This window comes from Gallus gallus, chromosome 17 (assembly GCF_016699485.2).
Source record: "Gallus gallus isolate bGalGal1 chromosome 17, bGalGal1.mat.broiler.GRCg7b, whole genome shotgun sequence".
Lineage (NCBI taxonomy): Eukaryota > Metazoa > Chordata > Aves > Galliformes > Phasianidae > Gallus > Gallus gallus.
Genome location: NC_052548.1, coordinates 2,150,349 through 2,176,069, shown reverse-complemented (window position 1 = coordinate 2,176,069; position 25,721 = coordinate 2,150,349). Strand labels below are relative to the sequence as shown.

Below are 25,721 nucleotides of genomic sequence, written 5' to 3'. Positions count from 1 at the left end.
TGTTCAAGAGGCGGGGCTTAGGGGACATGTCCGAGGGGGCGGGGCTTAGCGGACAGCCTCGTGGCGGTCTCGAGGTGAGTGACAGCGCGGCATCGTTTCGCGCCCTTTCTACCCTTCCTCACAGCTCCGCGGTCTGAGGGGATGGCGGGGTCCTGCTGCGGGCGGGCGGGCGCCTGGCGGAGCTAGGGTGGTTCACTGAGGGCTGCGGGCAGCGAGGCGGGGGCAGGGATCGAGCGGGGTGATAGCGCGCAGCCCCGCATGGCGTTTGGATGACTCGTAGCATTGTCAGAACAGAGCATGGATATTTTAGAGTGAGACTCGCCGAGGGACAAACCCACGTTTCTCTTTAAAAGAAGCAGCGCTGGTGGTGGGAGCTCCCTCAGCAGATGTGGTACTGTGGGGAGGGGGTTTGTGCCTTTGCCCCTCGTTTCTGTCCGCTTGGCAGGACGCGTTTAATCCGGCCCTGGTAAATGACACACAGTCACAGGGATGCTTTCTGTTACGTGCACCAAAATCTGCATTAAACCTCTTTTTCCTCTGCTCCTCCCCACCAAAAAACAACAACTAACAAAAGGAATAAAATAATACTACCACAGGAACTGTAAACTCCCACAGAACTTTGCCTTAAGGACTGCTACATATCATGCAGCTGTTCTCTGAGATTTCCTCTTAAATTTCCGATCTCAAGCAATCTTTTAGCAGGCTGGAGAATTAGAATAATTTCTCCAGGCTGCAGTAAGGAAGAATTAAGGTTTTTGAGTCACTTTTGCTTAAAAGGCGAAGTTCCTGCCCACAGTTGTGATACAGCAGTGCAGGGTTGGAGGAAGTTGGCAGCTGTTTTCTTCTCGTTCTCACTTTTTCAGTTTGCAGAGCAACTTCGTGTTCTGGATTATTGAGACACTCCTTCCCTGAACAAAAGCTTCATGCCTGGGAAGGGAAGGTGCTGAGAATGCTAATCTTTAACAGTCCTTGGGTGTAAATGGAAGAGAAGAACGGCTATATTCACACATAGAGTCTTTAGTCAGAGCCCTAAGGAGCTTTCTTTCAGCTCTCTTGCTTTCCAGTCAACGTTAGGTCAGAGAGAAGACAAAACTGATATATTTTGAAAGAAATACAATGCATTCTTCTCTCCTTTTTGGCTTCTATATTTCCTGCCAAGACTTCTTTGCCCAGCAGGAAGGTGTCATGTCTCTGCAGGCTTCCAACCTAAGCCATTCCGTGATTCGATGGCCTGCCTTCTCCACGCATATCTGAAGGTCACCCTGTCAGGTAGCTGTAAGCTGCCTCAGTGTTGTGAAGTTGAGCTGAATCAGGCTGCCAGCGTGAGCTCTTCCAGAGATCTGTCAGGAAATCACTTGGAAGCTTGGCAATTTTTCAGCAGAGAGGATGAAAAAGTCTCAATCTAGTTGTTTTGTTTTGTTTTGTTTCTTCCTCCTAGAAGATCCAGAAGATCTACTTCACTGCCTTTTGTTTCAGCCTTATTTTCTTAAATGTTCCCAATCAAATCCCAGGGTACTTGAGATCAATGATTTTTTCATTAACCTTTTCTTTGGCTAAAAGCCAGAATCCTGTAACGCGAAGAATAATGGGAGTAGTTACTGTAAACTAACTAAACTTCTATTTTGTTGCACTTCAGATTAACTTTCTAAAGCTTTTCATTTCTTTTTGTTCTGGAAGTTGCCTTTTCTGCTCTAGAAGCCAGTCTAGAGGGGGAGGCTGTGGTGAAATATCTCTCTTTGTGCAGTCTCAGATGTCACATTCTCAGTGTAGGTTTCTTCCCACCAGTTCACATCTGTGAGCATCCTGCCCCTTGAACAGCTGTGATTGCTAGTTAGAGCAATTGCTTATATTGAAAATATGTTAAAATTTTCTTCTTGCACTTCCACTTTGCATGCCTGTGACATTACAAAGTCCCACAGTCTTTTTTTTTTCTTTACCACAGATGTGAAAGTCATTTATAATCTGTTTAAAAAGCTCTGTGTGCATGCAGTGTTTGTTCTGATACTTGTCTAAATTAATATGGCAAACTGTGATAGTTCTGGATCACAGGCCAACATGTGCAAGTGACTGAGATGTTCTGTTCTTAGTGGATGCTCAGCAAATCCTGATATCAGGCCTGAGAAGATGGGAGAAAATCAGGAAAAGGATGTGGCTGTTCTGCAGCTGGCACTGAATGCACCAGGTTCCCTCCCGTAACCTCAGGAGAACTGCTTGACATTACAGAGCCTTCTTTTCCTCTGCATGCTTGTTAGTTATCAAAGATTCAAATCTCTTTCCTCTGGTTAAGATACATGAGCTTGGAGAATGATCTTAATGATACCGTTAGCTTATCTTTTGGCTGGCTTGGTTAAGAGGAGGCCTGACAGTCTCGGCTTTTTTTCTTTTTTGAAGACTTACTCTCCTCCTTGGGGAAAGAGTGTGTATAGTAAATACACTTCCAGGCTTTTCTTCACACTACAGATAATTTAACTGGACTTGGATTTGTAGGATTAAAAAGTATTTTCAGGCCACCTCTGCGATGCAACACACTTCCTCACGGTACAAGCTGATGCTTGTCAACCTTCCAGCTAGCCTGCTGCTCCGGGAGTGTGGGGAAGCAGCTGTCTGGAAGGCAGAGCCACTTGGTGGACGGCTTCAGCCTTTTGTGGAGGTGCCTGTGCCTGTGACCCAAACTGCTTCTCATCTGATTTCTGTCAGTGAGCTTGGTGTGGGACAAGATGAGTAGCTCTTTGCTGTCTTGGTGTGTGCTGAGTGCCTGGCCTCAGTGCACAGCACAGCATGGCCACGCAGCTCCTGGCTGGGTTCCTGCATATTGTGTCTGGACAGAGGCAGTGCTGAGAGCCAGGGATCTGACTGAGCAGTTCATACCTCAGCTAACTTTTCCTGCTCTGAAAGGCTTTGTACTATAGAGATTTGACAACAAATTGTCACAGCTTGCCTGCATTTTCAAACTTGCATCCTTTACTTGGGAAAGCAAAACACCAGCAAATGGAGAGCAGACTGAAAGCCGGTGCTCCCAGCAGGCAGGCGATTCTGGCTCATTCTCCTCCAGCCCTCAGGAAGCAACAGCAGCAGCACTGTCAGTGCACTGCTCCATGGGAGGGCAGCGAGTTACCCTGTGTGTTTCCGATGTGGTAAGTCAACCCTTGAACATCAAAGTGATAAGGGAAGTAGCAGCCCAGACTCCTGAGGAACACACCCAGCCATAGAGTATTATGGAAGTAAAATCCATCTTACAGTGTTGTTCTGTTTTTTCTCTGTTGCATCTCTTATGGTCCCCTTGTTTGTCTGCACTCCTGGCCGAATGAACTTGACCAAAGACTGACTCATGCTTTCTGTGTTCTCTGCTGGCAGAGTTTTATACAAATCAAGTTACCATCATGAACCTGGCATAAATCTTTATCTCACAAGGAAGTACTGAATTATCTTAATGTTAAAGGTGATGTCAGGTGACACCAAAGGATGCTGGAGAAATGTTACAGAAACTGTCAAACCAAAGCCTAAACAAGTTAAAGGAAAGAGAGTTCCCGATGTTGGTTATATTTGTAAAGCCATTTTTGTGCTACCTTCTTCTTCATGCAGGGCAAGAACATCCTTGGTCATAAAATATCCTGCTATGTACATAATAAAGGCTTTTTCTTAGTGAAGAAGCAAAACAGGCAGAATACATAATGGCTTAGAAACATCTTTTGGCAGTCTTGTGACTTTTCTTAATTTGCTGAATTAAGTAAAACGCTCCAGTACATCCTGAGAGTAGGACTGCATGTGCTGCGTGTCAGCTGATTCTTTTTTGTGCAGTGCTTGAATTTGGTCTTACTTGAAGCCAATACCCCTACAGTAAAAGCATCTGCATTGCAGAGCACAGTGCTGCTAGACTTTGAGGAATTTTTTCACATTATTACTTTCATATCAATTGCAGAGAAGCTGAAGAGTCATGATTTGACTGAGACACATCATTGAATATTCTCTGAATATTGTCATCTTTTACCATCCCACCATATACCTGAAAACTGACCTGTAGTTCTGAAAACTTCTTCAGAGTGGGGTAGATATGAAATGAAATGAAACTTACTCTGTTGCAGTATCCAAAAGCAAGCAAAACACTGATTTCTTTGACAGAGAAATTAAAATCTGAAATGTGTCATGTGCAGTGTGTTTAAAAGTCATCTCTGCATCACGTTGAATCAATCTAGTAAGGTCAGGGAGTTCTAAAATCTCCATGAATCTTCTCAAAGGTCTTTAGCTGTTCAGTGGAGCTTTATGTGAGCATCCCAGCTCTTCCTCTGGTCCTGACATGGTTGGCTTCTGCCTTCTGCAGGCTGCATAGGCCAAGCAGTAAATATTTATTTTGAGTCATATGAAATCTTTGGCTGTAACAATAGGAATTGTCAATATTTTGTGAGGATGGTTTCAGCCAGGGTAGAATGTAGCTGAAGCCCCTGCTGCTTCAGCCCTTATCCCTGTTCTGAATACCTAGGAAAGGCTTAATATAAATATTTTCCACTGAGTAGATTACAGGTGATAGATCTGGTTTGAAATAGGTTACAAGTTGAGCAATAAACAGGCTGAAAGCGGAGTAAAAGTGATCACAGTTAAATCTGAGCAGTAGTTAATGATTAGCCTTTGATATAGATAATGGTACTTATTCTGCTTGTCAGCATTATCTCAAAGTTTAGAAACTTTGGTCTGTCTCAGGATTGTAGCCTATTTGGAGAAGTCTGCTCTTTTGGAGGCAGTAGATGGAAAATCTGTCTCTGGAATAGTAAGTACTTACACTTCTTTTTGAGTTCTGAATCATTTTTGCTTTGGGTTAGTGTCTCTGTGGCAGTCCAAGGGCTTGAAAGATAGATGAAAAAGGCAGTGTTTAAGGCTTTTTTTCAGCATGGTTTATTGTGAGGCAGAGCTGGGATCAAAAACCTGTTGATCACTATCAGTTGTAGCTTTCCATACCCTAGAGGTAATCCTGTCAGAAGAGTGTCATGAGACCAAGACTACTTCACTTTTCCAGAGACAAGTTCCTTCCCAGAGAATGGCTTGATTCTGTTGCCCTTTCCTGTTTCTTGATATTGCAGGAGATATTTTCTATTGCTGAGGTGGAAACAAGTGAACGTGGGATTGTATTTTTGCCTCTCCAAAAGTGAAAATGTAGAGGTAGGCTGTTCTATGGACTAGGGCTATGAATTTGCCCTCTGAACTCTTACAGGTATTGGCATGACTGTATGCCACATATGCCATACTCTTCTTGTTATATGAGATCAGAGAGCAAAAGTAGGAAAGTGCCTCTGGAGATACGTATTTTAGCCGTTAACCATCTGCTGATCTCAGATTGACGACTCAAAACACTGTAGGATGGATTTTGCTGATGATGACTTATGTTCTACCTTGCATTTTGCTCAGAAACAGCTTTAGGCTTCTCAAAACAAACTGGTGTTACAAACAATCAAGGCACAAAAGAATTTGTTTCTTGGCTCTGGTAGAGCAAGCTTTTGTTTTATGGCATAGGTGGTGATGCAAAGCTAAGTGAACAGGCATGCATTGTACTCCTCTAAGCAGGGAAAACAGTCTTTTTCTAAAAGTCTCTTTTGGAAACTATTAGGCCATTAGTGAAAAGCCCACATTTAAAAGGTGACCCTGACATGCCAGACTGGGAGTTGGAAATCCAAGCATGTTCCTGTGTGAGCTGACATCAACAGTACATGGCTATTGCAGCAATGTCTGGCACAGGTTGGAACGGACAGCTCCAGGGAAGGTGAGTGGTTGAGTGGCCGCCCTAAAGTGCTGCGTCTGCACATGGGCCCGTACCTGTTTGTAGACGAACAGCCACTTAACTGTGAGAAGAAAGGGAGGAGAAATTAGGGTGAAATGTGCTCCTGGGATTTTTATTCAAGGAAGCTCTCATGTGTGGTAGAAGCATGATGAAGGTGTTGTTCTGTGATGAGTGTGTGACAGTACTGGAGATGGAAGAGTGCGTATGAATTGCTTAGATCAATATGTTTCATATCGTATGTGTGGAATGGATTCCAAAATTGGATTAACAGAGACTTCTGGAGGGTGGTCTTCTTTTCCAGAGTCTAAAACATACCTGAAGGGTAGTTTAGAACTTGTATGACTGTTGTCTCTTCCTGGGCTAAGTCCGGATATGATGGTGAAAAGCAGCCAAAGGAGAAAAAAGCTTATTTTCTGCATGTGCAGGTTTGTGTTTATGGCTAAGTTGTTATTAGCTGATCCATTAAATTAAAACTATCTTTGTTACCACAGCTAATTAGACATTGCTTGAGTTCACTGGAGGGAAGATTTCTCTGCCAAAGGATTCCCAGAGTGAAACGTTCAACAAAGGGAGCTTTTTAGTTAGACTACAGATCTGGAGCCAGGTACATAAATGATGGTTTTTGCTCTCCAGAGTACACAGCAGCTCCACATCATCTCTACAAGAACAGACAGGTCCTTCACATGTGCAGAACATCAAACTATTTGTGTAGCTGTTGTGCTTAGGTGGCAGTAAGGTGCTGACCAGGTAACCTGCCCTTGCTGAGCCTGCTTGATCAGAGAAGTTAGACTGGGTGATCTCAGAAGGTCTTCTAGACCTCAGCAGTTCTGTCACCAAAATTGTTAACCACAGATTCTCCAGATACAACATTAGGAACAGTAAGGCCAAGCAGAAGAAGGTCTGTCAGTCTTCTGAATCATGTATTGAGGGCTCTCCTTTATGTCACTATCTGTTTTTTTTTTTTTTTTACTCTCTGCATTAGTTCCATCTTCATGAAAGAGTTATTTATGATCTCACTCTAGTGAGATCTAGCATCTGTGGTCTTTTGCCTGTATGAAAGGCCAGCTGATGTTCTTTTAGGGCGTACTGAGTCACACTGCATTTTTGCAGCTGTAGAAAATGTTGTTTGCTTGAGAATGTGCTTGCTGGCTCCTAGTTTCATTTTGTGTCTCCAAACATTACTTTTCAATCTTGCAGGATTTAAGGCCAGAAGGCACCATTTGAGCCAAGTCTGGTCAGAGCTGCTTATGCTGTTCATCCAGGCATGTGCCTTCTCACTTCTCACTCAACCACACAGCAATGGTTTATCAGATATCATCTTGCAAGTATCTTGTCTAATGATCCATGTAAATGGTTTGCTTCCGCATGTGGCCACTGAATGGTCACAAACAAAAATATAACTCCCTACCCTCTCAGCAAGGACACACTGTATGTATGAGGCAAGCTGTCCCATCAGCGTGGCAGGTGGCTTGAACCTGCAGGAATCTGCTTGCTGAATTAGTGAGCACAGTGGAGAAAGTCATGCACAAAACTGCTTTTGTTTTTTTGTTTTTCTTTTTCAGACTGAAGATTTGCCTTCCAGAGAGGTGGTGGAGTCACCAACCCTGGTGGTGTTCAAAGAGCATTTGGGTGTTGTGTTGAGGGACATGGTTTCGCGAGAACCATTGGTGAAGGGTGAATGGTTGGACTGGATGATCCTGTGGGTCTTTTCCAACCTTAGTGATTCTATGATTCTCTATATAAAAGTCTGTTGTAGGTAGAAGAATCTGTGCTTGATGAGGACATATAAAATAGGAGGAGGAATTGAATGTGAGTTTCTTCAGAGACGGATTTTCTGAGGAAGCAGAAGTTGCCCAATATCTCCTTCAGGTTAAATATTCAAATACAAATGGTATTTTTTTTTTTTTTCAATTAAAAAGTTATTGAAGTGTATTGCAAGGCTCAGGGCTCTGCAGCGCCTCAGTTCCTCAGCACGGGAGAAGCAGCAGGATGTGTTCCATGTCAGTGGCCACCACTCCTGCACTCAGTTGTGTAACATTACTGCCAAGCATAAGGAAGTATTTATTTATTCAAGAAGTTATGTAATCTTGGAAAATGCAGGTCACGAGGAACTTCTTTTCTGTCCTCTTCAACTCTTCCCAGCTACTGTCTCATTTCTTTGCACTGGTAGCAAGGAGGACTATGCTGCTCACTTCAGCTGACAAAGAAGCACTACGAAATTATTAGCAAAGGAGTCCTGACTGAACGTTGTGCACAGTAAGATTGTGCTGGGCTGTTCTAGCATCCCAGCAAGTCCTGTTGGACCACTGGGATTTAAGCCATCCTGCCTTATCTCTGCTTAAATACAGCGCAGTTGCTGGGGGCAGGGGAGGCCCTCAGGTTTCTGTTCCCGGGTGCTGAGTACTGGGTGTGCTGAGAGCTGAAGACCAATTACTGCGCTCCTGCTCCATGCCCTTGATGATCTCAGGAAGAGAGATGGAACTGTGATAAAGCGGGCTGCCAGACTGCAGGCTCAGGGTAATTGCTTCAGAAGCCTTTGACATGCACGAGGAGTGCTGAAGATGTTCTTCTCTAAATGCCTCCTGGCAACTGCCTTTGATGGAAACTTGTTAGCACTAGCTCTGCATTCACATTGCTGTTGGCTGTAAGGAGTTTTGATGTCTGACATGCTTTTGTGAGAGCCCTTTTATAAAGAAGTGGTATCACAGCATCCTCTGTCAGTTTTTAGCATTTCTAATCCCTTAGCGCACCCAGATGAGCAACAGAGCTATTGTATGGCATCTCCTTTGCTTTGCGACCTGTAGGACTGGCACTGCTCCTCAGGTCTGGTGTCTTTTGAGGTGCCTCAATTCTGCTCTTCCGAAAAACGTCTGTTCTCTTTGAGTGGCAGGAAGCAGGAGACAGCTGCCTTATCCAGCTGGAAGGGAAGGAAAGGAACCAGCAGTACAGAGCAGCAAGTATGTGATGTGAAAGGTCAGTGATGGAAGAAAGAGAGAAATGAAAACAAGCAGGGGGGAGATACTGCATATGTACAGAAGGGAAGAAGCTGTGGTGGGTACAGAAATCCTCAGCATGCTGCAGAGCTTCAGAGCAAGCTTTGGCACCTGAGTTGGCATGTGGACCTCCTTGATTTGTGGGAAGAGCTCACTGGAGTTGAGTGTTCCTCTGTCTAAGCTGCAGCAGGAATGTGAGCAAAGGGGAAGGTTTGTTGTGCTCAGAGATGAGCAGATGGATGTTGGAGTGTTGAAGAGATCCTGCTTGCCTTTTAATTAGGACTAGCTTTGTCACTGTTCAGATACACTCTCCACTGATGTAGCATCTCACCTTTTCTGAATACTGAGGCATTTGTTGGTGTACATCAGCGGTGAAACAACAATGTGTGGCTGACATGTCTGTTCTGGCCTCTGCTTCTGGTCAGCGGGTGGGTGGCTGTGGGCCAGGAGAGCTGTGCTTGTTTCCTGAGCTGCACGTTTGATATGCTCAGCTTGTAATTGTCAAAGCAGACCATGGTTGGAATGTGCTCAGATCCTCAAATCTGTCCCACTGGGACTCTAGATTAATTTAACATCCCTCAGGTTAAAAGTATTTGTGTTTTATTAGGGCGATAAGAGGTTATTGCTGGTGTATTAGAGTACTCAGTTCAGTGCATGTTTCTAACACCTGTTTCTTCAAAACTTGTTCAGTATATCCTTCATTGTTGTCCTTTGTGTGAATAAGAACCATGCATGCATGGGTCACCAGCCATCATCAGCCCCTGACAGCTTTCAGTATCTGTCCATCACCCAAAAATAACTCCCTCAAGCCAACCTTTTGTGGCAGATGTGTGCCCAGCAGCATCTGCAAAACCAGCACCTGTAGACAAGGCAAGTACTGAGGTGTATTTTGCAAGCCAGTATATCCTGTGGTGTTCACAGGAGCTGCCAAATCCAATTCCAGTGGCTCTTCTAGTGGCATGTCCTTTGCTTTTATGTTTGTCAGTGCCAGGACTGGCTCTGCTTGCAACAGCATGACAGTGGTCTAGTCAGATGTACCCACTGCTGTATTGTGAGCCCAAAAGCCTGTTGCACAACTTCAAAAACATTTTCACTTCCAGCATGGTATGCTGAAGAGACAGTGTTCTTCTCTTGGGTCCTGCAGAGAGAAAGGCGGCCTAGGGAGCAGGTGGGGATGGTGAATCCCCATGGCTGTGGTCATTGTGGAATTAATCTTACCTGCCCTATTGGTGAGGGTTGAGAGGTGGCCAGCACCAGCAAAGGAACTGTTTCAGCGTGGTGTGGTTTGGAGCCCTTTGTGAGGATCATGCTTGGGTCTTGATATGAAGTTTCTGTGCATTACAGGTGCTTAAGCCTGGGCAGTAAACATCAGGCTTTTCTTGTGGAAGTGAGGTAGCCAGGAGAACATCAGACTTTTCAGTTTTGTTCCACTCCTTTCAAGCATCCATCATTTGTAGCTTTTCCATCTCTAGTAGTTTCAGTGTGGCTGAGCAAAAGGTTTGTCTGGAGAGGAGTCCCTCTGTTACTCAGCCTCCCCAGCTCAATGTTATTTTCTCCGTCTGTAAGATCTCTTGCCAGCATTTCTTAGCTTTTCCTCCACTACTGTTGGTTCTATAGCTGTAATTTTGCTATGCAGAGTTGTTTCTGCGGCCTTCTACTTCATTGGGCCCATTAGTAATGACATGAGCTGGCATGATACTCTGCTTCACGAAGTTCAGTGCATTGTCCTGTAAAGAACAGTCCGTCCTGAGATTTCTTTTTTTTTCATGTTCAAAGATTTAGAGATTCCCTGGGGAGGCTGCATAAGCTGGAAGATTAGGAATGACCTCCTAAGCAGATCAAGCAGTCTATAACAGAAGGTGCCCAGACAAGTTTGCTATGAAAATAAACTCCCTGCAATGGACTTGGCTGTAGCTCTGTTAGGTGGAAGGGCTCTGTCCCCTCCTCCAGTGTCAGGGATCATGCAGTCCATTTTAACCTTAGTTGTGTATCTGAGTCTTTCTTTGGTTCAGTACAAAGGACTGACACTGATACTTTTGTCAGCTTCTGTTAGTCTTAATTAAAAGTTGACTAATGGATGTAACTGCTATGAGTTACCAAACGTTGTGCAACTCCTGTGTGAGGCAGCATCTCAGATGGAATCTGTGCTCTGAAGTTGGACTGCCAGCTTTTGCTACATGCAGGAGTGTAAAGTGATAATTTCTTGAGCAGAGCGCAGCCTGTTTCTTGGGGAAAAACCATCCTTAGAATGAAAAGGACAAATATGTATTGGTACAAGTGCAGCTTGTGGGGAAAAAAAACATAAGGAGTTGGGAAGTAAAACCCAAAGAAACAGTGGCAGCCAGGAGCCCTGAAGGGTAGAGCTTTGCAGCTCAGATGAAGTGTGAGAAAACAGAAGCAGCGAAATAACTCCACTTGGCACAACTCTTTTGGGATCTTTGTCAAGACCCATGGGCACCCGTAAAGTTCCCCGAGCACTGAGGATGGTGCCCATACTCGCAGAGTATTGCCCTCAGCCCTGCAGAGAGTTGAATTCTGGCTTATCTCACACCCTCAGACCTCCCGGCGTGGGTGGCATAGGCTTTGTTCACTCTCACTGCCTGTCCTGCCTCAAGTCAGAGTTTGTTGGTGAGGCCTTAAGAAAAGGACATCTCTTAGCCTGGTCAAAAAGTCAGACTTGGGAATGTTTTAGGAATGACAGTGATTCTGAGATACTGTGTGTTCGGTTGACACCTTCAGCATCTCTGGCTGGGCAGCATTGGTTCCAGCCTGGGGCCTTTGATGGAGGTGATGAGAGGATTAATTCTTCCATATGGCTTTCTCCCATTATACCACTTGGGTCGTGTGTAATAGCTGTCAAGAGCCAGTCCCCATGTGCTACTTATTTGACTGCATCTCCTTGTAACATCCTCGCTGCCTGCCGCCGTGCTGTGCTTCACATTCTTCTTTTGAGGATGAACACGTGTTGCTGGTGATGTTTGCCCACCATATCCTGCACTCAAGCCAGACATCCTCCAGAGTTTTCTTCCTTCTAGATCTCCTGAAAGCTATCTGCATACACAGCTCAGCTGTATGCCTTGTGCTTACAGGGGGAATGTGTCTCCGTGTCTGTAAGGCACATTGTATTAAATTATTAAAGAGCAATCTTTAAAGTGTGCCTGTAGAGCTTGGCACAGGAAGGCTCTGGCTGGTGTTGCTGGGTTCCCTTGTAATACCAACAGGTTGAATTTGTGTGTCCCTCAGGTGTGCCCCTGAGGAGCTCTGAAGCAAAGCCTGAGATCCTGAAGGAGGAGCGGTAGGGGCACAAGTTAGGAAAGGAAGTGGTTAAAGTTGTCCAGTTTGCCAGGAAATTGAATTGATTGCAAGCAGTGCTTAGGTCTTAGGAGGAGCTTGGGCCATTCAGTGAAGGCCACGGTCAGAGCCAGGGAGCGGTGCTGTAGCGTGTGCAGACACTCTGCTTCCCCTCCCACCTCCACTTACTGCATTGGAGGGGGGGGAGGGGGAAAGAAAAATTGGGCTCGAGGCTGTAAGCTCAGAGCCAGGATAACTCAACTAGTCTGCCAGCCGGACTGCTGTGAGTAGAGCGCCGATAACTTTGGGCTGCCTTTTCCATTACTTACGTCTTTCATATGTAGCATTCCTTTGTGTCATGCAGGACAGGACTGTACGTGATGTGCAAGCAAGAGATCTTTGCCTTTCCTACTTGCTGCTTTTAGTCTTTTTCCCTTGGATTTCTCTAGAGTGTTTTCATTTTAATTGTCAGTAAAGCTTACCAGATATTTTTCACTTCTTCAGAAGGAGAGAAGGACCCCCTGGCCCAGTTCTCACTATCGGAAACACTGCTGGAGATCGAGATCTTACACTGTTAGGTAAGAATCACTCCAGCAGAGGAGCAGCAGGAATCTGGAGGCTTCTACACAGAGCCAGCTGATCGGCACGTCTGTCCTGTGTGCTGTGGCTGAGTGGGGCCCCTGCAGCCAGCACTCTCTGCTGAACAAATCACTAGTGTGAGGGAAGCTGGAGAGGTGTTCTTTGGAGATTTAAGTCCTCTTGGGCAAAGCCAGTGGAATTAGTTGTATTTCTTCCTTCTTCAGAACTGGCGTGGGAAGGATGTGGCACTGTTTTGAAGGGAAGAGTTTGCTGCTGTAGTGAGTGTTCATCTAGGGCTCCATCGTTAACCCTATTAGACTTCTGGTTTGGAAAGTGGCTTCGTTCCTTAAGAATCTGCCTCTAAGGAAGCTCTGTATGCTGAGTTTCAAGCTGAGCTGGCCTGTAAAGCTTTCTGGGAGCTTGGCAGACCCTTCCCATGTTCTGTCCTGTTTCTGCATGTCTTGTGTTTCTTATTAAAAGCTGCATCACCTTTGGGTAGCTGGAAGGCTGTTTACCATGGAAAAATATGACTTTGTGATTTACTAAAATTTGGCAGAATTCTAGGTTAACTGTTTCCAGAGCAAAGCCACAGTAGATTGGGAACCTATCATAGAGATTGTATATAAGGGCAGTTCTCTAATGGCTGAGACCTGCTTCAGAAGGCAGCTGTATGTTTGGCATCTCATCAGGTCCAGCTCCTTTACCCTGTTTCTGTTGTGCACTGGCACAAGATCCCTATCTTTCCTTCATTTCTGCATTCTCTGAAGCTGCTACCATGGCTTCCCTGTGTGCATGAAACTGGAGAAATGTTTGCAGAGGGCTAAAGTTAGTTCTGATGCTGTACCTGAGCTAATAGTCTGTTGTTGCCAGATCCTGTTCTTGTCTGCAGGATTCTCCTGAATCGTCCTGGTTTGCTGAGCTGTGAAGGTGGCATTGCAGTGGAGGGATACAAATCTCTTGTGTGAGCAGAGCCTGCCTATGTGATGAGGTCTGCCAGCTCAAAGCAACACAAGTCCTGCACAGAGCTCTGAGTTTGGCTGTTTTCCCTGAGAACTGGAGGGCTCACAAAATGGAGACTGTGGCTTCTCTGGCTTGGGACAACTGCACCCAGAGGGAAAGAAGTCCTGGGAGGAGTTTCCTCATTCTTTTGTCCCGTCCCACCCTGTTTGTTTTCTTATGCAGTAGATTACTGCAGAGTGAAAAGAGATCTTTGTGTGTGCGCGTCCCTGGTAACAGTGCAGCACTGAGGCAGGTGTACCATGCGGTCTGCACCCTTCAGGTGTGCAAACACTGAGAAATGCTGGAGCCTGGTGCAGCCTCCATCTGATTCGGGTCCCCTGGCCAGGGGTGGTCAGGAGCCCATCCCAGTGTCTCTTTCCCTCTGTGCAAACATGAAGCCGGCAGCAGTCGAGAGATCAAGCCACCTATTCAGACAAAAATACATGATGCTGAAATGTTGAGTTTACACAAGACTTAAGCCTATTTAGAGAATTTGCTGCAATAGAAACTTGCATGTTTGTGGTTTTTTTTTTTTCTTCCCAGTTATGGAGTCAGACTTGCTAAAAAAATGGTGACTTTGTTTCATGGCCAGCACAGCTCTGTGTCAGTCAGCTCCTCTCTGCTAAAGCAAACCAGAGCTTTGTAACTTGAAATATTTGCCTTTAATCTGCTCTTCCTGCTGCCCCAGATACTGTTTTTTACCCCAAGGCACAGTTAGAGACCTGCCAGACTGTAACTCAGACTTACTCCACTGGGTTATTCCACTGGAAGTGATTTATTTTTAAACAGTTTTTGCCCAAATGTTATCAGAACATGTAACAGAAAAAAACAGCTGAAGTGTCTCAGTGTAGGTTATTTTCTCTTATATTACTTAATTCTCATGCTTTTCAGTACCTCATAACATGTCTTTCAGTGGTAGGTTAACTGCAGCAGGGAGATGGATTTGGTGTCTGAGCACCAGTGTGGAAAGTTGCTATGCTACTGAGAATCAAGCATGGCCTTTCTAAGCTGTACAGGACCCTGCCCAGCCACATATGAATGCTGTCCTTGTTGGTAAGGTTAGTACTCTGTAAATATCTAGAGAAGCCGCATGCTGTTTTTCCTTTTCTGAAGACCAGTGACAGTAAGTTAGGAAAAACTGGACACAAACCAACCACAAAGGGACTTTTTAGCCTGGTAAAGAAATATCTTCTGTGGAACCTGCAGAGTTTGAAGGAAACGTAATGTTCTGAAATGAATGAATAATAAAATTGGACTGTAGTCATTAGTGAGAGCGTGTAACAGCCAAAGCACAAGTTTTGGTCAGTCAACTGAAAGAAGAGGGAGGAGAGAAGATTTGGGCTAGAGGAAAGGGGAAGTTCTTGGTTTATTTCATTCCTCTTATGGGACACTTATCTTAGATCTTGCAGTTTAAACCATGTTGGCTGCTCTTCCTTCTCTGCTGCAGAAGATGTTTTGAAGTGTGTGTGTCTTGGCAGATGATTCTTTTTCCAGCTGTTTGTATTTTGGAACTTCAGCTCTAGCTCTTGAGTGTTTGGTCTGAGAAAAAAATGTGATCTTAAAAGCTTTGCTATGTGAAATTTGTGCTATTTGCTTTGCAGGTGTCCTTTGGTTATGCTTATCTGTGTCAGGTGAGCTGTTTATTGCATTAGTCTATTTTTTTCTTTTTTTTTTTCCTCCTCCTGAACATTTTTCTGAGCTGTTTTTCTGGTCTCAATGTGTAAGTACAGATTAGGGATGATAATAGGTACAAGATATTAGCAGAAATATGGACAGGGAATACATTCTGCTTTTAGGCAGGACCAGTAGACTATAAGGTAACTTTCCAAGCAGGTTATTGTGAAGGAGCCTGATGCAGTAAGAGATATGCTGCAAACTTTATCTGCACAGAGATGTAGAAAATACCTGAGCTATCTATTGTTGATACAGCTAATACTAGCTGACTTGAGTGCAAACAGGTGCATAAATCCATTCATTAACGCTAGTGTTTGCAAGGAGTGTTAATTCTTTCTCTTGCTTTTCTGCCCAGCACTGCTAACGTAGTTTCCTTGTTCTCCTCAAATCTTCAGCTTCTCTCATGGCTCTTTAACTCCAAAGCCTTTGGAGACCACCTCCTGTCCCTGCTGCTCTGCAGGGACACATTGACTGTCCTGAGCCCGCAGCAATTCCCACGCAGCTCTGTAGTAAGGTCACTGTCACAGACTGAACCAGTTCCACTGGCAGCTGCTTGCTGTTTGAGTTTTTCGTTTGCTAACACTGCTTTCAGTTTGGAAACCTTTTCTAGAGTTTCACTTTGTATTTTCAGTCTGAATATATTCACACCTATCTGTTCAAACACTCAGCATCTTTTAGGTTACGAAGCTCTTTTTCTCTGCAAAGTTCATTTCTCTAGAAGGACTAGAGTCCATCTTCTCTCTCTCTCTCTCTCTTTTTTTTTAATTTTAATAACAACTTAATCAGATAAAGTATTTGTACTTTATGATTTCACTTGGTTTTGCCTGTGGTCTGTGCTGGGAGGGCACACAGAGTTCCAGACAGGGTCTAGTACAGCAGTGTCAGTACTTATCTTCAGTGGTGTCTGACCTGCACTTTCTGTCACTCTGATGAATGCTGCTGTTTCAGGACTGACTGGTATTCCCAGATTGTTTTTTCTGTTGCAGTTTCCACCTGAAGAACTTTCGCTTCACACTAAGAATCGTTACTGGTTATCCATCCCAGGTTGTGCTGGGGTGCAGACTGAGAAGCCATGGGCACCGCTGTGTGCTTTTATTTTTGATGTAGTATGTCCAGACGTACCTGATTTGCAGTAACCTGATAAGGGATTTAGACTGTCATCCTTCTGAGTGTTTCTCTCATTGTGCGTAATGTGATTAGAGGGGAGATGTGACAAAGTAAAGATCACGGAAATGCAATTGGATTGCCTGTGGCTGTTGCAGACCTTTGCCTGGCAATAGGTTTTGTACCACCTAACATAATTTCTTTGTTAAACATGTTCCCAATAAAAGGCATAACTGTCAATTAAGAGAAATACTGTAAGCTGATCCTTTAGTATATGCAGTTTAAAATGGAACTTGAGATATTTTTTGCCACTTGTGCGACTGCAATTGAGAAGAGACAGGGTTTTTTTCCTCTGACAGATAAGAAATGTTCCTTTCTACTGAGCACTTGTCCCCGTGTGCTACCTCAATCACATTAGGCTGCTTTCCTGGCAAGAATGTTTAGGGTGGTGAAGCAACGCAGTGCTGTAAAGCTGCGAGGGACACACCTCCTTTATATTTTCCTGCTTGCTTTGCTATGTGTTCTCTAGTTGGAGTGCAGGACCAAGGGGATGCTCCAGAAATTTATTCGTAGACAGTAGTTCTCAGGTGATACCTTGATGGCTTAGAGAATTTTCTCTTTCCATAGCAGCAGAGAAACCATACTCTGCTTAGACAAGTGTTGCTTCCTATTAGATTTTTCCCCTTTGTTTTTCAGGGTCCCACTTTTCCACGTGCCTTTTTGAATGCCTCTGCAATAAAGATGTCTCACCACATGATGAACAGCTCCATGTTGCCGACCACGCATCCTGAACATCACCATTCTACAGCATCTTCAGGAGGTGGTCATGGATCTGGGATGATGATGATGGTAAGTGGTTAGTCAGCATTAACCGCAAGTTTTTACTTGTTTGTGGTTCAGGGTAACTTGTCTTGCTATTCAGAATTGGAAATTTAACTTAGCTGTGAAAGGTATGAATCAGTCCAGTTAAAAACAAGCCCTGTTGTGGTTCTTTGATGGTGAAGGAGTGGTAGGAGGTGCTATTCAACATGAAATGTATTTCAGAGCTGGGGATCCTATGACAAAACACTCTTTTCAGCAAAAGCCTTTCTAGCTGCCATCCTGGTTTCTGTTCTCTAGCAAGCTAAGAGCAGAAATTCAAAGTGAGCATTTTCCTGCAAGAAAAGGAGATGGACAGCGTTTGCCTGGGCTATTAGTAAACCGGGGCTATCAGTAAAAGCCTTAACCAGCACTGAGAGGAATACGCGCTGTTGTAATGGATTGTGTTGACCTGCAGGCAAAAAAACTCCCTGCCCTTTTTCTCCTGAACTGTGTAAGCACCTGCTGGGCTTGTGGAGCAAAGTGCTACAGGGCTCTCTGCCACACTGGCATTAAGGGTGTGTTGGTCCTGAGTCCTGCTGCTGTAGCTGACTTTGATTTAAGCAAGTTCAGACTTGTGTATACTGGCATTACTAAAGCTTTGCCGAGATGCTGGAGTTTTCATGGAGGTGACTGTAGGATCTGTGCCACTGAAAACGTTTTAGGTACTTTTTCAGCTATCTCCCTTTTTAAAATATCTTTGGAGTGAGTCTGAGATTATTAAAACATGGCTTAAACTCCAAAGGGAGGGGAGAGAGTGTGCATTTCAATTTAAAGTAAGAACATCCTCCAAAATACATTTTTTAAACCTTCATTTGAAATTTGCCTGCCAGTCATATGTCCCAAAGAGAAGCACTGCTTCTTCTTCTATTGCAAGCATATCATAGGAGGAGAGGAAAGGATTAGAGCATCCTTCCCCTTTGTGAACATGGCCCTGCACAGTCAAGTAGTGCTGGTGGAACTTGCATCGTCACTGATGGCTCCTCTGGAAGTGTCTCAAGAGGTCCTTAAGAAGTTCACCATACTGTCCCACAGCTATGTACTGCCATTCTTCAGTTTGTTAATTTCTATACAGTTCTTTACAAGTGTTAGGTATGTATCTTCAATGGATAATTGCTGGACCCTGCCTTGCCCTGCAGCTGAAAAGTCTGATTAAGCACGCAAGATTTTGAGTTGACATTGATCATAAAATAGAGAGGGAAGGAAGAAAATGGGTGTAGCATCCTAAATCATAGACTGGATGCATTAATGTATATGTATTTCCATCCCTCACTTGTACCAAGCAACAAGCCGTGTTTCAGCTGTGGTTTATATGCAACTAGGCTGTATCACTTTTTTGTGGGTTTTTATCTTTTCATTAAAAATATTAGATTGATTAAAGAAATGGTTGTTTTATAGTCACTTCTGCACTGGGGTAATGAATGTCTGTTGTCCTCAAGACGTGCTAAGCTGCACTGTATTCACCTGGATGGGAAGATTATATGAACTGTGGCTGACCTGGGATTGCATCTCCCCTTCCCACAGTATTCTCTGGCTAGGTTCAAGAACCCTTATTTTCACCTAGGGGAGGCTCTGGTCCTGCTTTTTATGTTTTTTACTAATTATTGTCCCTTTATTTAGGCCTCTCCTTCTCCCATAGGGTATCAAAGGATTCCATAGACAGATGATAGTCTACTAGCACAATGCAGGAATGGGCCTACAGACTGAGCTGTACAAGCCCTTATCTGTATGAGCTCATGTGAAGTTGGTGGAGAGGTACTCTGTTCTCCAGCCAATGAGAAGTCATGGAAAGGCAAGGTTGAGCTCCACAGTAACATTCCCAACTCCTGAATACTGCTATGCTGAGGAGAAAATGAGCTTAAATGCAAAGAGAAGTCTCTTTTCTGAAATAGCAGGTACCTTGGAGGAATATGCCTTCTGGACAGGGGCACTACCTAAAAGAGTTGCCCACCAGAACTGGAAACTGGAGCATCTTCAGCCATGCCTAGCTTGTGTCTGTTTTTCAAGTTAGTCTTGAGAGCAGCTGAAATGATTTAAATTCTTGTCATAGCAGCAATAACCTTTGCTATGTTTGTGTGAGCTCCATCTCAGCATGAGCTATCTTGATGTTCTTATGTCTTGGTTATCTTGATGTTATCTTGATGAGCGCATCTTGATGTTCTTATGTCTTGGGCAGGCAATGACTTTCCACTTCAGCTATGAGAATGTGCCGTTGCTGTTTTCTGGTCTTACAATCAATACTCCTGGAGGTTAGTAACATTGCCTTGTCCATTCCAAATAAAATAGTTGCAATTAATGAATGTTGCTGGAATTACCTTGCTATGCCAAAACTATCCAGACACACTGCAGAGAATCTGTTCTAAATGTGGGGTAAATCTGTGGGGTGAAAATAAGCAAGATGTTCATGTAGTTCCAGAGTTTGACTTGTCATCCTAGCCTATGTGGTTGATAGTTTCAATTAATGGGTGAAATTCCAATTAGTGTGTGGGTTAAATTCACTTTTACTGTCTGTACGTGTGTGCCCAGTGCCCAGCTGTAAACTGTGCAGTGTGACATGGTTGTTGAATCACACAGTGTCTCTTCTGACGTGTTTTGAAGCAAACGCCTTCTATTGCACAGACAGAATAACATTTCCTCTTTTGTCAGAAATGGCTGGTGCTTTTGTGGCTGTCTTCTTCCTAGCCATGTTCTATGAAGGCCTTAAGATTGCCCGGGAGTGTCTGCTCCGCAAATCCCAAGTCAGCATTCGCTACAACTCCATGCCAGTGCCAGGTCCCAATGGCACTATCCTGATGGAGACACACAAAACTGTTGGGTAAGAATCTCGCTTCCTTCTAAGACAAATCTCTTCAGCACCTGAGAAAGGCAAAAACTGGGACAGAACAAACTTCATGCAGTCTGTATAGCTCTCTGCAAAATAAATTAAATTCAGGCTTGGATGTTGCTTGAACCGCTTGGCCACCCAGGATGGAGGACAAAACAGGGAAAGCAGCAAGGAGTCAGATGAGCTTTTTAAAGAACGCATTTGGGGAGTTCCCCTGAACAGAATTTGGGTGTTATCACCAGTGACTGACAGAAAATACTTAGAATCCTCCTGTTGACAGCATCTACTCAGGAAAAAAAAAACAAAAACAAAAGCAGAAAAACCCCAAACAAACAAACAAAAAAACCCCACAACTTTAGAAGTTTTGTTTCTCAGCTAAAAGTTTTGTCCTCACAGTGAATGCCGAATTTCCCTTACTGTTGATTAGCTTTGTGGAGAAAAACACAGTTACAAGTGACAGATGCATGCAGAAATTTGTCCAGACTGCTTTATCTTCTCTGCCGTTTCACACCCACCTTGGCATCTCATTAGCCTAAGAGCTAAGTTTTCTCTTAAGGAATGTGCATTTTCTCATCTGTTTCTCATGGATGGATGCTGACTGTTTTTTGGGTTTTGTGTTCTCAGACAGCAGATGCTGAGCTTCCCTCACCTCCTGCAGACTGTACTGCACATCATTCAAGTTGTGGTCAGTTACTTTCTTATGCTGATCTTCATGACGTACAACGGATACCTCTGCATAGCTGTGGCAGCAGGGGCAGGGATGGGTTATTTCTTCTTCAGTTGGAAAAAGGCGGTTGTTGTGGATATCACTGAGCACTGCCATTAAGACTGGACGCTGCCCAGAAGCCCCTTCATCCCACTGCTCTCTTAAAATACAGCCAGCATGAAGACTGGATCATCCTACGCTGAAAGAAAAGACATAACAAACATCTACTGGAATTCACCACAAGTTCCTAGCTGGGGTGCAGGGATGTGAGAAGCTGGGGTATGCAAGACCCCCATGCTGCAAGTTGGCAGCTCAAGAGTCCCATGATAGCTGTTCTTGGCTAGGATTTGCTTAGTCTCAAATTATGCCATGACAGAAATGTAGAGTATTCTCTTTTTTTCTTTTTTTTTTTAATGAAACATTTTATTCCTAAATTGTAAATGCTTGTCTGTGAGAATTTTATGAACAATAGGTAAAGATGGGAGTCACCAATGGAGCCAGTGTGTGCAAATGGCTATTTTGTTTTTTTAATATGTACACAATGCCAGGGGAAACCTCCCTGGCATTGTGCCTTTTGGGGCCAATGACACCTTCTAACACAGCGTTTTGCAGAGGAAGACGTGGTGCTGCTTATCAGACACACTCAGGTCTGTCCCAGCAAGTGAGTACTTGAACAGAACTATGTAAGCCCTGTGCTTTGGAGGGTCAAGATGAGTCTGTCCTCCAACCCCACCAGAGCTATGATGAATGTTGCTAGACTTCGGATGCATCCATCAGTTTTACTCGGCTTCAAGTGGTAACATTTCAGTTTGGCTGCTTTCACTTCCCAATCACTGCAATGTATGGAGTAGATGCAGGACAAAAATTACATATTTACAGAGCAAAAAGATTTTAAATTGACCAATGAACCTATACTGACTTCAGGTTGGGTTGCACCTGAATGGGTCTAGAGCTAGACTTCTGGCTTACTAACACTAATTCTGTAAATGAGGTAAGAGAGAGATAATTTCATTACACTGAAGGCTAAAATGTCACAATAGGGTGTTCCTTGAGTAAAATGAGGGAAATAAAATAACTGTGTTCCTGTAAGAGAGGAATTTGGGGAAGAGAAAAAAGGAAAGGCTACAGCAGCCCTCTTAATTCAGTTAATTTGGAGTTGCTTGGGCTGATTAAAAAAAAAATAATTCTAGAAGTAAATGACTCCTCTTTTAGTAATCATGCTGTGACTTTGTTAGCTTGGAAGTGCAAAGAGTTGTTAGTACCAATGGTGGACACCTGCAGTAGCACAGTCAAGAACTTTCCATTCCGGGGTATGAGCTTTACACATTTCACAGGCAAACCAGGGTAGATTTTTGGATGGGTGAGGCCCAGAAATTGCTTTGGGAGCAGTTTTGGTTTAGCACTTAGTTGTTAAACTGCTCCTGTTGCAGCAAGTGTTGTGCAGTTAGAGTACAGTGCAAAGCAGAAGTCTGTTCTGCCCAGGATGCCCTCTTTCTGCCTGTAAATGGATGAAAAGGGGGATAGTGGTATTTTTAGATGGCTAAGGAAAAACAGTCACCACTTGGACTGATAACTAGGATGTGCCATGTGAGAACAGGGAATCCTTTTGAGATTAAAGTGTCTGGGTACATGCAGTAGAAGTTCTTTTCTCTGAAGGTGCTACTAGTCACACTGTTACCAGCAGCAGAGTAAGGAAAGCTGACCTTTGTGAGGAAGGGTTAGGCTTCTTTAGCCTGTGTACGTTATGAAGCCAGGCCCACCCTTCTGCTTGTGCTGATGCTGCTACCACCAACGGAGCCTATGTTCTTTGCAAGGCAGTGGGAAATCTGTGACTGCTGCTGCCTGGCATCCTGCTCAGCTCTTGAATTGCGCCGTATCAAGTTAGCCTTCCTGTGGGTGACCCCAAGTATTTATTTGTTCGTCTTGTTTTCTTTGGGCAGTGCAAATACTGAACAAAAGGAAAATTAAAAGCAAGCTCAGTTTTGTAGTTTCTTTCTGCAGCAAATTTGTATCCGAGTGAAAGAAGCAAAGCAGTATTCACAGAAAAGTTCTGTACACCTCCTGATGAGAAACAGGAAAAGCTCTTCCCCAGTCAGGTCTCTGGAGGGAGTTATGTATGTAGCAGACTGCAGAAGGACGTAGGTAGACCATAACATGCTCTTTTGTCTGCATCTGTCACAAAGTAAAAACCATTTGAGCCCTCTAAGCAGTCATATTTCTTTGTGAGAGTGGAAAACAGGCTCTTGCAATCTCTGTGTGTGAGCTGTGAGGACATCTTAGTGCTTGTCAGTGAAACAGAGCAGCTATGTGTTGGAGTTGGCCGTGCTCTGAAAGAGTGAGAGACCTCTCCTGTAGAGACCTCATCCCTGATTTGAGTTGATGTTCCCAGCACCAATCTGTGTGGTTTCCCTTGAACAAGCTGCAGCTGCTGCTGTTGTGGGAATGTGTGACTGTAGTGTGTTGACACTAGTTAATTCATATACCTCTTAGTATATCTTTCTCTAAAATAAAACTTCTGCTTGACTTGATCTTGCTATCAGTGAAGCTGTTCAGCCACCTTTCCTTTAGCATCCAAGTACCCAGACTTGAATTCTCTGATTGGAACAATCAGAGAAAGATAAATTGGGGATTATGCAATAGCTGTGGCTTTTACAATGTAAGTTCAGTTCTGCTAGCTTTTCTGCATCACTGTAACTGTTGACAATCCAGAGAAGCCACATACCTCCCTGCGCCCCAGCCTCCCTCAGGCCCACCAGATGCCACCAGCTGCTCTGCTGGCCCAGGCTGCTGCTTACTTCCCCAAACTCAGCAAAACCTGGCCACCCTGTTGATGACTTGCACTGACTGCGTTTGATGCAGTCCTGGCCTTTATGCTGGCTGTATTTAAAGTTGTCCTGATATTAACACTAAACTTGTGTTGAGTGGTGCTTGGAGGGAGGTGAGGACTCTAATGATTATTAGACTGGAGTAAATTCCATTCATATGTCAACATATGTAGCATGCTTAGAATGTGATTCCCATGTCTGTCTCTGAGTGCATCCTGATGTTTTATCTTGACACGCTGTGCCTCTGGATTACCAGCTTGGAAGAAATGCACAGGGTATCCAGGCTGCGTTCATCTGTGGGCTTCTGTTGTTTTTCTCCCAGTGCCTTCTCAGTTGGTCTGGAGCCAGTCCCAACAGATCCAGAAGGATGGATAGTTTTGTTTACAGTGACTGTCACTTTTGATTTTATTCTTGCTCTTTGTGAAGGTAACTTGTCCAGTAACAAGTTCAAGATCTCCTGTATATAATTAACTAATAAAATAGATTGCATTTTACTGTGGATGTGTATTTTAGAATCAGTCATCAGTGTAGAGACTGCTGCTGTGGTGAGGGCAAGCATCATTCAGTGATTCACAAGAGTATCTGCTTTGCTGGCAAAGGACCCTGCAGCCGGAGGGCTCTGGTGTGGGCTGCTCCTGCAGCTTTCCTCTGGCATGACTCTCCTGTGCCTTTTCTAACAACGCAGGTGAACAGCAGGGGCTGAATATCCATCATTCTGTGGCTAGGGATCATGGAAACAGCACCCTCCGAGCACACTGCTCATCAGCAGGAAGCCCTGAAGCTGCTAGAATGGGAACGTGTGAAGTTCCTGGTACACAGACAGCTGTGTCGGTCTGGGTAAGCTTGGCAGTGCCAAGGGTGGAAAGTGAAGCTGAAAAGGGGAATTAGTGGCCCCATATCTGCTGTGTGGATCTGAGGGAGTGGTGAAGGGATGTGAGCTTGAGGGAGCTGTGCAAATGAGCCTATCTGCTGGGTGGTAACGTCTATACAGCAAGGAATTGTTTTCTCTCCCACAGTGTTGTTATGGATCGTTCTCTTCCCTATGTGAGATGAAGCAGTGGGCTGATTTTTCTTCCCCTGTGCAACCAAAGGAGGCTCAGGGCCTTTTGTTCCTCCTAAAATGTTTCCCTATCAGACTCAAGGCATGCTGGAAATGCTGAACAGCAGAGCAGACCCAGATCGTTCAATGCAGCGTTAAGCTCTGCTTTAGTCCAGATCATGACTTTCCAGTTTAAGGAACCGTTTGAAGAGTTTTAAGTTCTGCATTTCCCCACCCTGACCAGAAATTTGGTGCACCAACGTCAGCAGAAGCGTGCTGTCAGCTCAGCCAGCAGCTGTGGGGCGCTGCTGCTCGCCCTGTCGTTTCTCAGGGCTGTGACACAGCCGGGAAACGGCTGCACCGCGCTCCTCGGATACAGCTCGGACCAGAAGTGGGCGGCTCCTTCCCCAGCCTTCCCAGGCGGAGGCAGAGCGGCATCTAGGAGAAAACTTTCTGTGTTCGTTTCTAAAAAAGAACACATTTATTTAAAACGGCACGGCCGCCGCGGGGCTCTCATATGCGTTAAGGAGGACGGGGGAGGGGGGACCGCCCGGGGCGGCACAGCGCCGCGGCCCCGTCAAAACTCGAAGGTGCCGAAGTGCGCGGCGCGGACGCCGGCTTTGGGCTGGGGCTTGTAGCCGATGCGGTCGTTGATGATCTGCTCGCGGCTCTTGTGCTCGGCGCCCAGCGCGATGCCCGCCGCCTCCTCGCCGGCCGCCACCTCCGACTCCTCCCGCTGCTTCTTGCGGCTCTGCGGGGCCGAGAGACCGCGTCAGGGCGCGCCGGAGGCCGGGCGCGCCCTGGCCGGCCGCCCTCACGGGTCCCGCGCGCACCTCCAGGTCCTTCCGGACGCCTTCGAACTCCTCGATGTCGTCCAGCTTCAGCTCCAGCCGCGTCGGCTTCCGCCGCAGCATCACTCCACCGCCGCCGTCTCCCGACCTGCGCCGCGCGGCGCCCCGCCCCTTCCGGTCTGTCACCACCTGCCCCCCCCCCTTCCGGTCTGTCTCCCACTGCTTGCATCTTCCGGTCTACCCATACGATTCGCCCCTTCCGGTCTGTCAC

The 25,721-nt window shown here is 45.1% G+C and overlaps 2 protein-coding genes across 15 annotated transcripts; one reads left to right on the top strand and one right to left on the bottom strand.

Annotated features, from left to right (window-relative positions):
* The first annotated feature begins 20 nt into the window (after positions 1-20).
* SLC31A1 (solute carrier family 31 member 1) lies at positions 21-24,121 on the top strand. 14 transcript variants are annotated; one of them, XM_046901798.1, is made up of 7 exons: positions 21-74; positions 1,177-3,134; positions 12,556-12,629; positions 17,104-17,256; positions 19,442-19,514; positions 19,912-20,080; positions 20,714-24,119. In XM_046901798.1, the coding sequence occupies exons 4-7, from the start codon at positions 17,149-17,151 to the stop codon at positions 20,913-20,915; spliced, it is 552 nt and encodes a 183-aa protein (XP_046757754.1). In that variant the 5' UTR covers positions 21-74; positions 1,177-3,134; positions 12,556-12,629; positions 17,104-17,148; the 3' UTR covers positions 20,916-24,119. The 14 variants fall into 14 exon arrangements, with proteins under 14 accessions (XP_046757754.1, NP_001292587.1, XP_046757752.1 ...); NM_001305658.2 differs by lacking the exon at positions 1,177-3,134; XM_046901796.1 differs by lacking the exon at positions 12,556-12,629.
* On the bottom strand, positions 21,197-25,595 carry CDC26 (cell division cycle 26). Its single transcript, NM_001302202.2, has 2 exons — positions 25,493-25,595; positions 21,197-25,410 (listed from the first exon to the last, which is right to left on the bottom strand). Exons 1-2 carry the CDS (start codon positions 25,571-25,573, stop codon positions 25,237-25,239), a joined length of 255 nt encoding a protein of 84 aa, NP_001289131.1. The 5' UTR covers positions 25,574-25,595; the 3' UTR covers positions 21,197-25,236.
* Between the last annotated feature and the right edge of the window lie 126 nt (positions 25,596-25,721).